We start from the raw sequence: 12,491 nt of genomic DNA, 5'->3' as shown, positions 1-12,491 counted from the left end.
TCTGATAATTCCAATGTTTGATCTGCTTTTAGGATCAGTAATATTATTTTATGTTTTGAGGCTGGCTCATATTTTCTTTCATGTTTACCTCATAATTTTTGGTTAAACCAGACATTTTATATTTTAACAAGTAGAAAATAAGACAAATAATAATTATGCCCAGAATGAGTATGCATCTTCTATTAAGTCATTAGTATTGAAGGACTAAATCACTCTAATCTGTACTTAACTTGGGTCTGGACTTTGTTGTTGCTTTAGTTCCCTTAAGTCCCCATAGAGTACACATTTCTCCAGCAATGGCCTTCCCTAAGCTCAGGCTTAATAGGGTCTAAGTGTCAGATGTTCCTCTCAGTATTCTTTTTGTACCTGCAGGTTTCATGCTTATGCCACAGAAAGTGTCCCCATGTTTCTGCTCCTCCTCTAACAGTAGATTACTGTTGTGCAAAACTTGCTGCTTGGTGGGAAAGAATACTCATTTTTCCTGCTTCATCCCATCTTTGGCAGGCCTGTGCAAGGAAACCTCAGTGGTGGTGCTACCCTGGCAAAATCACATCTTTCCCAAAGACAAACTGCCTTCCATGCAGTCAAAGCCAGTTTTCCTGGAAACTTTCCAGGGATAAATGGTTTCTGCCTCATGTTAGTGCAGAGTCCATGCTATGGGAAGGTTTCCTGACCTACACCAAGAGCGGATGGCTTCTGCCTGGTGTTAGTCCCTTATTAAATTATGAACATCCTGCAGACAAGAAATTTATCTTCTTAGTATAACTGCATACATGGGAAAGTATCTGAATACATGTCAGTCAATAAATAATTATAAAAATTATAAAAATGACTGATAAACTACATTTACTAATAGGAAGGCAAATAATAGAAACAGGCACCTGCTTAGGCCATGACTGGAATAAGTGCTTTTATTATTTAAGGTAGTATTTGTACATTAGGTGTCCCACTTTTTCCTTGTCCTACCAGAATACATATTTCATTTCCCATTCCTTTTATATACTATGTAATGTGAGAAAGGAAAGTCAATATAGATATAAATTTGCAATACTATGAGGCATTTCTGGATGGATATCTTTTCCATCTCTGTGCAGGAAAATATAAGAAAACAAATTCTTTTTTTTTGGTGATACTGGGCCTCACACTTGCCAGGCAAGCTCTCTACCCTTGAGCCACTCCTCCAGCCCCAAGAAAACAAATTCTAAGCAAGCTAGAAAATAAATTACTTACACCAATTGGTATTAACATCCGAGAAATTTGACTCTTTGGGATCAGGATGAACATTTCTGTTCCTAGTGGAATCATCTCTATTGTGTCCATAACGTTCTTTCCATTCCTGGGGAAAAAAAACATAAAAAACATAAATGAATATATAACAAAAGAACAAAGACTAACTCCTCAGTGTCAACAGATTCTATTTACAGGGCAATACAATTATTTTTACCACAAATTCATTAGTAATCAGTACAACTGTCATAGTGCCCCAAAAATCGTAGGCCAATGTTTTCATCTTAATATGACTTATCAAAGCCAGCCTCTATAAGCTTATATATATATAGGCTCACACACACATGTGTGTGTGTATACATATATATTGGCAATACTGGAGTTTGAACTTGGGGCCTCAAACTTGCTAGACAGGCATGCTACCACTTGAGCCCCACACACCCTGGCACTTTTAAGATAATTTTTTTTACATAGAGTCTTGTATTTTTGCCCCAGGGCCAGACTTGGATGGTGATCCTCCTGCCTATGCCTCCTGTAGAGCTGGGAAAACAGGCACACAACACCAAATCCAGCCTATTAGTTGAAATGGAGGTTTCAATAACTTTTTGCCCAGGCTGGCCTTGAACCATGATTCTCCCAATCTCTGCCTCCTGAGTAGCTATAATTACAGAGGTGTTCCACCATGCTCAGCCTTATAAACTTAAATTTTTAATGAAGATATTTATAGACATTTTAGTTAGCTATGATCAGGTTAACTCATCATTCTATCTAAAAATCTCAAAATGAGGGAGATAACCAAGATGGTGGCTAGAGGGAGGAAGCAGAAAGCGTGCCTCCTAAAGTAAAATCTTGGAGAGACGCTGGGGATACACCTTACAGGAAAAACCACTGAGAAGAGGCAAAACTTTGACTCCTCCACACCTCCAGCCTGCACAGAGCATCTCCACTTCACGTTAAATGGAGAAACCAGGAGGGCTCCCACGCCAACACCAGACACCAGCGCCCAGACGGCTTGGGAAGATGCGGACCACAAGGTGAGCTAAGCGGTACGCAGTACTCCTACAGAAAATCCTGGGCCAGATCAGCATAGCCCCCTGGATAGACTGACCCCCACCCAGGGAAAAAGGAGAAAAAAAAACTGAATAATAAGCAATAACAACAAAAAAGACACATAGCAAAGAGTGCGGGGTGCCCTGAACGCCGAAGAGAGGGGAGGGGAAATCCCTCCCAAGCCAGCTGGAGAAGGCAGGAGAGGCAGCACATGCCCAGCAACCAGGAGCGGGAAAGCTTGTAAAAGTGACGGTGGGAGGAAAACTCCACAGGAGAGGGGGGAAGACCCACTTCCCACGTGAGCTCTAAATAAACGCGCAAGCCTGAGAAAGCTGGTGCAGTGTCACCTCCCCCAGTGTGCTTGGAAAGGGGAAAGCTTGTAGCAGTGGTGGTCGCACCCAGGAGAACTCTAAGTAAACAAAACCTGACGGGCTAGGTGAGTGTTAAGCTCACTCCTGAGATCTGCATAAATAAAGCCTCCAGCAACAGCAGGCTGACAGCAGCGGGCAGGCGAGCCACAGCTTCAGCTAGCCATTCACAGAACTGTCTTCAGACTTTTTTTTTTTCCCTACCTTTGATGAGACAACAACTGAACTACATCTGCATGCTGAAAAACTTACTGAAACTGTATTGCATTTGAACTTGGGACACTTTGTGGGGTATTTTTTGTTTTGTGTTGTTTTATTTGGTTTTCGTAGTTTTTTTCCACTTTGATGAACGACAGAATTACTTCTGAGACACCATCTCCAGGATTGGAGGCTGAGAGACGAACACCAAAATTATTAAGACTGAAATTTATTGCATTTGAACTTGGAGGTTTTTATTTATTTTCATTTATTTATTTTTTATTTTTTATTTTTTTTATTTTCAATCCTCTCTCTGTCTCTCTAATGCCTGTTCAGCTTACTGTTGATTAGTACACTATCTCTCCCTGTTTATATCTTTGAAACTTTTTAGTTTGCTTGTTTTTTCTACTTGTTTATTTGTTTTTCCCTTTTTCTTTAACTTCTTTGCTTTCCATCTCCTCTCACCTTTCCATTCTAAATATCACCATTGTTATTATTACAAGCTAGAAAATACTTAATTTCACACAGTACAGGGACAATAACAACACCAAAGGCAATGACAGAAAGACAGAAAAAACAGGGAAACCAGTTTCCCCACAGCAAAAAATTAGTACAGGAACCAGAGGGAAATGAAGAAAACAGATACTCAGCTCCAGACTCCAACAAAATGAAGATAAACTATGCCAAAGAACCCAATGAAGGTCACAAGAACAATCTAAAAGAAGAAATAGTACAGGTAATCAGTGAGAATTTTATAGGGGTGATACTGGATATGGTCAACCAAAATGTACAGGAGACACTCAAGAAATTCCAAGACAACAAAAATAGAGAATTTAAAAAAGCACAAGAAGAAATGAAACCATAGAAGCACTGTATAAGCACCAAAGTGGAACAAAGAACACGATTAATAAAGAGATAAAGAACTCAGGACAAAAATAGACAACATTAAGGAGGAAACGACCCAGGATATGGAAAACCTCAGAAAAAAGAACAAAACAGAATTGCAAAACAAAACAGAAAGCCAATCCAGCAGAATAGAACAAACAGAAGACAGAATATCAGAACTCAAAGATGAAATGGTAATTAAAAGAAAAACCGAAGAACTATTAGTTAAGCAACTCAAGACCTGTGAAAAGAAAATGCAAGAACTCACCGACTCCATCAAAAGACCAAACCTGAGAATCATAGGCATTGAAGAAGGACAAGAGGTGCAAGCAAAGGGAATGCACAATACATTCAACAAAACAATAACAGAAAATATCCCAAATCTAGAGAAATCTATTCCCATACAGATGCAAGAGGCCTCCAGAACACCAAACAGACTAGATCAAACTAGAACTACCCATGGCATATCATCATTAAAACAACAAGTACAGAAACTAAAGAAAGAATATTGAAGGCTGTAAGAGAGAAAAACAAATAACATACAAAGGTAAATCCATCAAAATCACAGCAGGTGTCCACTATCCCCACCCCTATTCAACATAGTCCTGGAATTCCGAGCCAGAGCAATTAGGCAAGAAGAGGCAATAAAAGGAATACAAATAGGTAAAGAAACTGTCAAAATATCCCTATTTGCAGATGACATGATCCTATACCTTAATGATTCAAAAACTACTCAAAAGCTTCTAGACCCCATAAACTGCTATAGCAAGGTAGCAGGATACAAAATCAACATAGAAAAATCATTAGCATTTCTATACACTAATAATGAACAAACTGAGAAAGAATATATGAAAACAATCCCATTTACAATAGCCTCAAAAAAATCAAATACCTAGGTGTAAACCTAACAAAGGATGTGAATGACCTCTACAAGGAAAACTCTTTTCTGAAGAAAGAGATTGAGGAAGACTACAGAAAGTAGAGAGATCTCCCATGCTCATGGATTGGTAGAATCAACATAGTAAAAAATGTCTATACTCCCAAGAGTAATCTACATGTTTAATGCAATTCCTATCAAAATTCCAAGGACATTCATTAAAGAGATTGAAAAATCTACTGTGAAATTTATATGGAAACACAAGAGGCCACGAATAGCCAAGGCAATACTCAGTCAAAAGAACAATGCTGGAGCTATCACTATACCTGACTTCAAACTATATTACAAAGCAATAACAATAAAAACAGCATGGTACTGGCACAAAAACAGACACGAAGACCAGTGGAACAGAATAGAGGACCCAGATATGAAGCCACACAACAATAACCAACTTGTCTTTGACAAAGGCACTAAAAATATACGATGGAGAAAAAGCAGCCTTTTTAACAAAAACTTCTGGGAAAACTGGTTAGCAGTCTGCAAAAAACTGAAACTAGATCCATGTAATCACCCTATACCAATATTAACTCAAAATGGATCAAGGATCTTAATATCACACCCCAAACTCTAAAGTTGATAGAGGAAAGAGTAGGAAATACTCTGGAATTAGTAGGTACAGGTAAGAACTTTCTCAATGGAACCCCAGCAACACAGCAACTAAGAGATAACATAGATAAATGGGACTACATAAAACTAAAAAGCTTCTGCTCAATAAAAGAAATGGTCTCTAAACTGAAGAGAACACCCACAGAGTGGGAGAAAATATTTGCCAGCTACACATCAGAAAAAGAACTGATAACCAGAATATATAGGGAACTTAAAAAACTAAATTCTCCCAGCATTAATGAACCAAAAAAGAAATGGGCAAGAGAACTAAACAGAAATTTCTCAAAAGAAGAAATTCAAATGGCCAAAAAACACATGAAAAAATGCTCACCATCTCTAGCAATAAAGGAAATGCAAATTAAAACCACGCTAAGATTCCACCTCACCCCTGTTAGAATAGCCGTCAGTAGCAACACCAGGAGCAATAGGTGTTGGTGAGGATGCGGGGAAAAAGGAACCCTCTTACACTGTTGGTGGGAATGTAGACTAGTACAACCACTCTGGAAAATAATTTGGAGGCTACTTAAAAAGCTAGACATTGATCTACCATTTGATCCAGCAATACCACTCTTGGGGATATACCCAAAAGACTGACACAGGTTACTCCAGAGGCACCTGCACACCCATGTTTATTGTAGCACTATTCACAATAGCCAAGTTATGGAAACAGCCAAGATGCCCCACCACTGACAAATGGATCAAGAAAATGTGGTATCTATACACAATGGAATTTTATGCAGCCATGAGAAGAATGAAATGTTATCATTCGCTGGTAAATGGATGGAATTGGAGAACATCATTCTGAGTGAGGTTAGCCTGGCCCAAAAGACCAAAAATTGTATGTTCTTCCTCATATGTGGACATTAGATCAAGGGCAAACACAACAAGGGGATTGGACTTTGATCACATGATAAAAGTGAGAGCACACAAGGGAGATATGAGGATAGGTAAGACACCTAAAACACTAGATAGCATTTGTTGCCCTCAACGCAGAGAAACTAAAGCAGATACCTTAAAAGCAACAGAGGCCAATAAGAGAAGGGGACCAGGAACTAGAGAAAAGGTTAGATGAAGAAGAATTAACCTAGAAGGTAACACACACGCACAGGAAATTAATGTGAGTCAACTCCCTGTATAGCTATCCTTATCCCAACTAGCAAAAACCCTTGTTCCTTCCTATTATTGCTTATACTCTCTCTTCAACAAAATTAGAGATAAGGGCAAAATAGTTTCTACGGGGTATTGAGGGGGTGGGGGGAGAGGGAGGGGGTGGGGGAGGGATAAGGGAGGGGGTGGGGCAAGGGGGGAGAAATGACCCAAACATTGTATGCACATATGAATAAAAAAATTAAAAAATAAAAATTTCAAAATGATATTACAACTATAAGTTTATCATAATAAAGTTATGAATACCAACAAATGATTAATAAGATGTTAATAAAATTTTCTTTCACTTAGATTAGCTACCAATACTAGAAACCTGAAAAGTCATCTTTGGTAGCAAAATTAAAGTTGTATACAGCATTAGACTATGATTCACATAAAATTGTGAGTTACTATAAGCACAGAAACATCATATTAATTGAGATTCCACTCACTAACTTCTCAGAATTAAATTGTTATTTGAGGTCACCCACTTCAACCTTCCTTGCAATACATGGACTCATTTCAATCTATCCATGCCTGATGCTTTCTGTCACTTCGACTGGATAATATAATTCTCTACGTTTGAGCAGCCCATAGCAATTTTGGTATACTGTGAAAGTTAGAAACTGTGCACAATAGCCAAGCTATAGAATCAGCTTAGGTGCTCATGATCCAGTGGAAGGATAAAGAAAAATTTGGCATGTATACACAATGGAGTATTATTCAGCCATAAAAAGACTGAAATTATATCATTTGCAGAAAAATGAATGGAACTGGAGATTATCATGTTAACAAAAATAAGCCCTTACAGGGCTTCTCCACACCATGTTACATTGAGAAAGCAGGAGGGCTTCCACGCTGCCAGACACCCCCAGCTCAGACTGAGAAAGATAAATATTATCTATGTTCTCTCTCAGATGAGGAATCTAGACCTAAAGAATATGAATGAAGGAAGTATAAAATAGGGATTGTTTAGCAGGTGGAAACTAGCAAGAGCAGAGAGGGCAAAAGGAGAGGGTGAAGGGAGGGTAAATATGATTATTTTATACGTGTATGAAAATAGAATACTGAAACCCATTAACAATTGCTTTTAAAAGGGGAGAGGATAAGAAAGAGTAATGGAATGAATTTGATCAAAGTATATATTGGGAAGTTTCAAGATGGTGACTACAGGGAAGTAACTGGCAGCATAAACTCCATAAATCTGGAAACTTGCCGAGACGCAGGAGCCATACTTGGCAGAAAAAAAACCACCAAGAATAAGCAAAACTCTGAGATCCCGAATCCCCAGCCCTTACAGGGCTTCTCCACACCATGTTACATTGAAAAAACAGGAGGGCTTCCATGCTGCCAGACACCACCAGCTCCAAACGTGCTTGGGAGATGCGGACCAACAGGTGAGCGGATAAGCACCACGTGGTACTCCCACAGCCATCCCTTGGAAAGGCCAGCATAGCCCCCTGGACAGACAGAACCCCCACTCCACAAAAAGGAAAAAAAACAAAAAACTGAATAAACTGGAAATTGAAAAGGACATGCAGCAGAGAGGTTGGAGTGCTTTGAGTGTACTGGAGAAGGGGGGAGGGGCAGCTCCCCACAAGAACATTCAGCAAGCAGGAGAAGGTTGCCAAGCTTCTCCACCTGAGAAGGGGGAAGGGGCAGCTTTCCCCATGAATGTTAAGCAAGCAGCCTGCAGGAGCAACCAGCTGCTGAGCTTGGAGTAACACCAAAATGACTAAGACTGAAATACCTTTGTTCCTGAACCTGGAATTTTTTTTTTTCTTCCTCTTTCTAAGTGCTTGTCTTGTTCACTGTATATTAGTCCACCATCTCTCCTCGTAGAGTTCTTTGGTTCTCCATTTTTTTCCTTTTTCTTTCTCTTTTTTCTTTTCCTTTTTACTCTTTCTCTTTCAGTACTTATCTTGTTCACTGTTTGTTAATCCATCACCTTTCACTGTTGATTTTTTCGTTCTTTTTCTTCTTTCTCTTTCTTTTATCTCTTCCCTTCCTGATTTTATTAATTTTAATATTGTAAGTTAGCCAATACTAAATTACACACAGAACAGTGTTAGAAATAGCACCAAGTGGAATGATGGGAACACAAAGAAGGCATGGAAACCATTTTCCTAATTCAGTACAGGATACCGAGGGAAATGAAGAAAACAGATACTCAGTCCCAGACCCCAAAAAACAAAGACAGACTATCCCAAGGAACCCAAAGAAGCCCACAAGAACACCCTGAAAGAAGAAATCCTGCCAGAAATCACTGAGAATTTCATGGAGATTTTATTAGACAAAGTCAACCAAAATGTAAAGGAAGCACTCAAGAAATTCCAAGACAACAAAAACAGAGAATATCATGAGACACAAAAACAAATAAGTGAACTCATAGGAGCCCTAAATAAATACCAAAGGGAAAGAGAGAATACCATAAATAGAGGAATAAATGAATTAAGGACAAAATTGATAATATTAAAGAGGAAGTGACCCATGATATGAAAAACCTCAGGAAAAAAAAAAGAAAAAGAAATACAAAACACAATGAAAGGCTACTCCAGCAGAATTCAACAAGCAGAAGACAGAATCTCAGAACCTGCAGATGAAATGGAAATTAAAGGAAAAACTGAAGAGAAATTACTCAAACAACTCAAGACCTATAAAAGGAATATGCAAGAACTCACCAACTCTATCAAAAGATCAAACCTAAGACTCATGGGCATTGAAGAAAATTTCCCAAATCTAGAGAAAACTATGGCCATTTTTCAGATGCAGAAAAAGCCTTCAACAAGATCCAACACTACTTCATGATAAAAGCTCTAAGAAAACTAGGAATAGAAGGAAAATACCTCAACATCATAAAGGCTATATATGACAAACCTACAGCCAATATCATACTTAATGGTGAAAAACTGAAACTATTTCCCCTAAAATCAGGAACGAGACAAGGGTGCCCACTATCCCCACTCTTATTGAACATAGTCCTGGAATTCCTAGCTAGAGCAATTAGGCAAGAAGAAAAAATAAATACAAATAGGTAAAGAAACTGTCAAAATATCCCTATTTGCAGACAATATGATCCTATACCTTAAAGACCCAAAAAACTCTACCCAAAAACTCCTAGACACCATTAACAGCTATAGCAAGGTGGCAGAATACAAAATCAACTTACAAAAATCATTAGCTTCTCTATACACCAATAACGAGCAAACTGAGAAAGAACATATGGAAACAATTCCATTTACAATAGCCTCAAAAAAATCAAGTACCTAGGAGTAAACTTAACAAAGGATGTGAATGATCTCTACAAAGACAATTACAAACCCCTGAAGAAAGAGATCGAGGAAGACTACAGAAGGTGGAGAGCTCTCCCGTGCTCATGGATTGGGAGAATCAACATAGTAAAAATGGCTACACTACCAAAAGCAATCTACATGTTTAATGCAATTCCCATCAAAATCCCAATGACATTCATCACAGAGATTGAAAAATCTACCCTAAAGTTCATCTGGAAACACAAGAGACCACAAATAGCCAAGGTAATACTAAGCAAAAAGAGCAATGCTGGAGGAATCACAATACCAGACTTCAAACTATATTACAAAGCAATAGCAATAAAAACAGCATGGTACTGGTACAAAAGCAGACATGAAGACCAGTGGAACAGAATAGAGGACCCATATAAGAACCCACACAGCTATGCCCAACTTATCTTTGACAAAGGCACTAAAAATATATGATGGAGAAAAGACAGCCTCTTCAACAAATGTTGTTGGGAAAAGTCGTTATCCATCTCAAAAAAACTGAAACTAGATCCATGTTTATCACCTTGCACTAGTATCAACTCAAACTGGATCAAGGATCTTAACATCAGACCGAAACTCTGAAATTGATACAGGAAAGAGTAGGAAACACCCTGGAAGTAATGGGTATAGGCAAGGACTTCCTTAATAGAATCTGAGCAGCTCAGCAACTAAGAGAAAGTATGGACAAATGGGACTTCATAAAACTAAAAAGCTTCTTCACAACAAAAGAAATGATCTCTAAACTAAAGAGATCACCCACAGAGTGGGAGAAAATATTTGCCAGCTATACATCAGACAAAGGTCTGATAACCAGAATATACAGGAAACTCAAAAAACTAAACTCTTCCAAAATCAATGAGCCAATAAAGAAATGGACAACTAAACTAAACAGAACTTTCTCAAAAGAAGAAATTCAAATGGCCAAAAAACACATGAAAAAATTCTCACCATCTCTAGCCATAAAGGAAATGCAAATCAAAACCACACTAAGATTCCACCTCACCCCTGTTATAACATCACTAAAAACAGGTGTTGGTGAGGATGTGGGGAAAAAAGGAACCCTAGTACACTACTGGTGGGAGTGCAAGCAAGTGCAACCACTCTGGAAAAAAATTTGAAGGCTTCTTAAAAATCTAAACATAAATCTGCAATATGATTCAGCAATCCCACTCTTGGGGATATACCCAAAGGAATGTGACACAGGTTACTCCAGAGGCATCTGCACACCATGTTTATTGCAGCACTATTCACAATAGCCAAGAGATGGAAACAGCCAAGATGCCCCACTACTGACAAATGGATTAAGAAAATGTGGTACTCATACACAATGGAATTTTACTCAGCCATGAAGAAGAATGAAATCTTATCATTCACAAGTAAATGGATGAAACTGGAGAACATCATTCTGAGCAAGGTTAGCCAGGCTCAGAAGACCAAAAATCATATGTTCTCCCTCATATGAGGACTTTAGCTCTAGAGCAAGTGAAGCAATGCAGCTGGACTTGGATCACATGATAAGGGGTGAGCACTCATGGGACGTATGGAGATAGGTAAGAAACCCAAAACATGAAAGTATTTGATGTCCCTCCTATAGTGGAACTAATACAGGAACCTTAAAGTGATAGAGCGCAACATGAGAAGGGGATCAGGAACTAGTGAAAAGGTCAATAAGAGATGAATTAACTTGGGATGTAACACATTGGTACATGGAAGCAATGCTAGGAATCTCTCTGTATAGCTATCCTTACCTCAACCAGCAAAAATGCTTTGTCTCTCTTATTATTGCTTTTGTTTTCTCTCCAACAAAATTAGAGATAAGGGCAGAACAGATTCTGCCTGGAAGCAAAAGGGGGTGGGGAGAGAGGGAGGGGGTGGGGGAGAAGGGGGAGAAATGACCCAAACAATGTACGCACATGTGAATAAACGAATATAAAAAAAATCCAACAAAGTACATATTGTATGCATGTATGGAAGTATGAAACTCCTCTGTAGAATTAATATAACACTAATAAAAACCAAAGAAAAAAGTGAGATTGACAGGACAGAGAGAAAGAGACAGAGAGAGAGAAAGAGAGAGAGAGGGGAAGATATGAAATCAACCTTCTGTAACTTCTACTCTTTGGCTCTAGTTGTGCCTTCTGAAATAAAGAATATCTTCCTTTTACATGATATATACTAAAATATACATAGACAACTATCAAGTCTCCTGTTAGTTTTCACTTCACCAATATAAATACACTCAGGTGTATAAAATTTGTGGTAACTGTGAATAGATTTTCTAATTTTTCTGGGGTTTTTTTTACACTCTAGGAGGAGGTTAGTTTGCCTCAGCAAATGGAATACTGAAGAGAAACTAAGGAGAAAAAATTAATTGCGTATTACAAGAAAGCATAACAATTTTAAATCAATCTAAAACCACTTTAATGGCAAGATTGCATGAATTTATTTCTCATTTAATAAACATTTACTGAGCACATACCTCAGGCAAGAAACTATTTGATGTTAGACACAAATGAAATATTTTATTAATAACAACTTTTTATAACAAATCTGACAGATCACCTAGCATATGTATGTGAAAGCATTAAAATTCCCTTTCTTTGAAAGTACATACTATGTCATTTCCCCACTAATTTTCTATCTTTAACCAATTATTTCAAATAAGTAAGATTCATGTTTCACATCAATCTTTGATTATAGCAACTTAATAAAATACTGTACTTACTCTTCTTCGATTTTCACCTTCCTCTTGCCTTTGCCTTTTTCTCTTCT

General features: G+C 38.1%; 1 protein-coding gene across 4 annotated transcripts in view; it reads right to left on the bottom strand.

Annotated features, from left to right (window-relative positions):
- Positions 1–12,491, bottom strand: part of Lmbrd2 (LMBR1 domain containing 2) — a 54,681-nt gene that overhangs the window by 8,888 nt on the left and 33,302 nt on the right. For all 4 annotated transcript variants that reach the window (XM_074077611.1, XM_074077613.1, XM_074077612.1 and 1 more), the window contains 2 exons: positions 12,445–12,491; positions 1,231–1,336 (listed from right to left, as the gene is read on the bottom strand). In XM_074077611.1, the coding sequence (XP_073933712.1) occupies positions 1,231–1,336; positions 12,445–12,491 (153 nt within the window). The remainder of the gene's footprint in view (positions 1–1,230; positions 1,337–12,444) is intronic.

This window comes from Castor canadensis, chromosome 6, assembly GCF_047511655.1.
Source record: "Castor canadensis chromosome 6, mCasCan1.hap1v2, whole genome shotgun sequence".
Classification (NCBI taxonomy): Eukaryota; Metazoa; Chordata; class Mammalia; order Rodentia; family Castoridae; genus Castor; species Castor canadensis.
The sequence above is the reverse complement of the archived record's forward strand: the minus strand, read 5'-3'. Positions and strand labels throughout refer to the sequence as shown.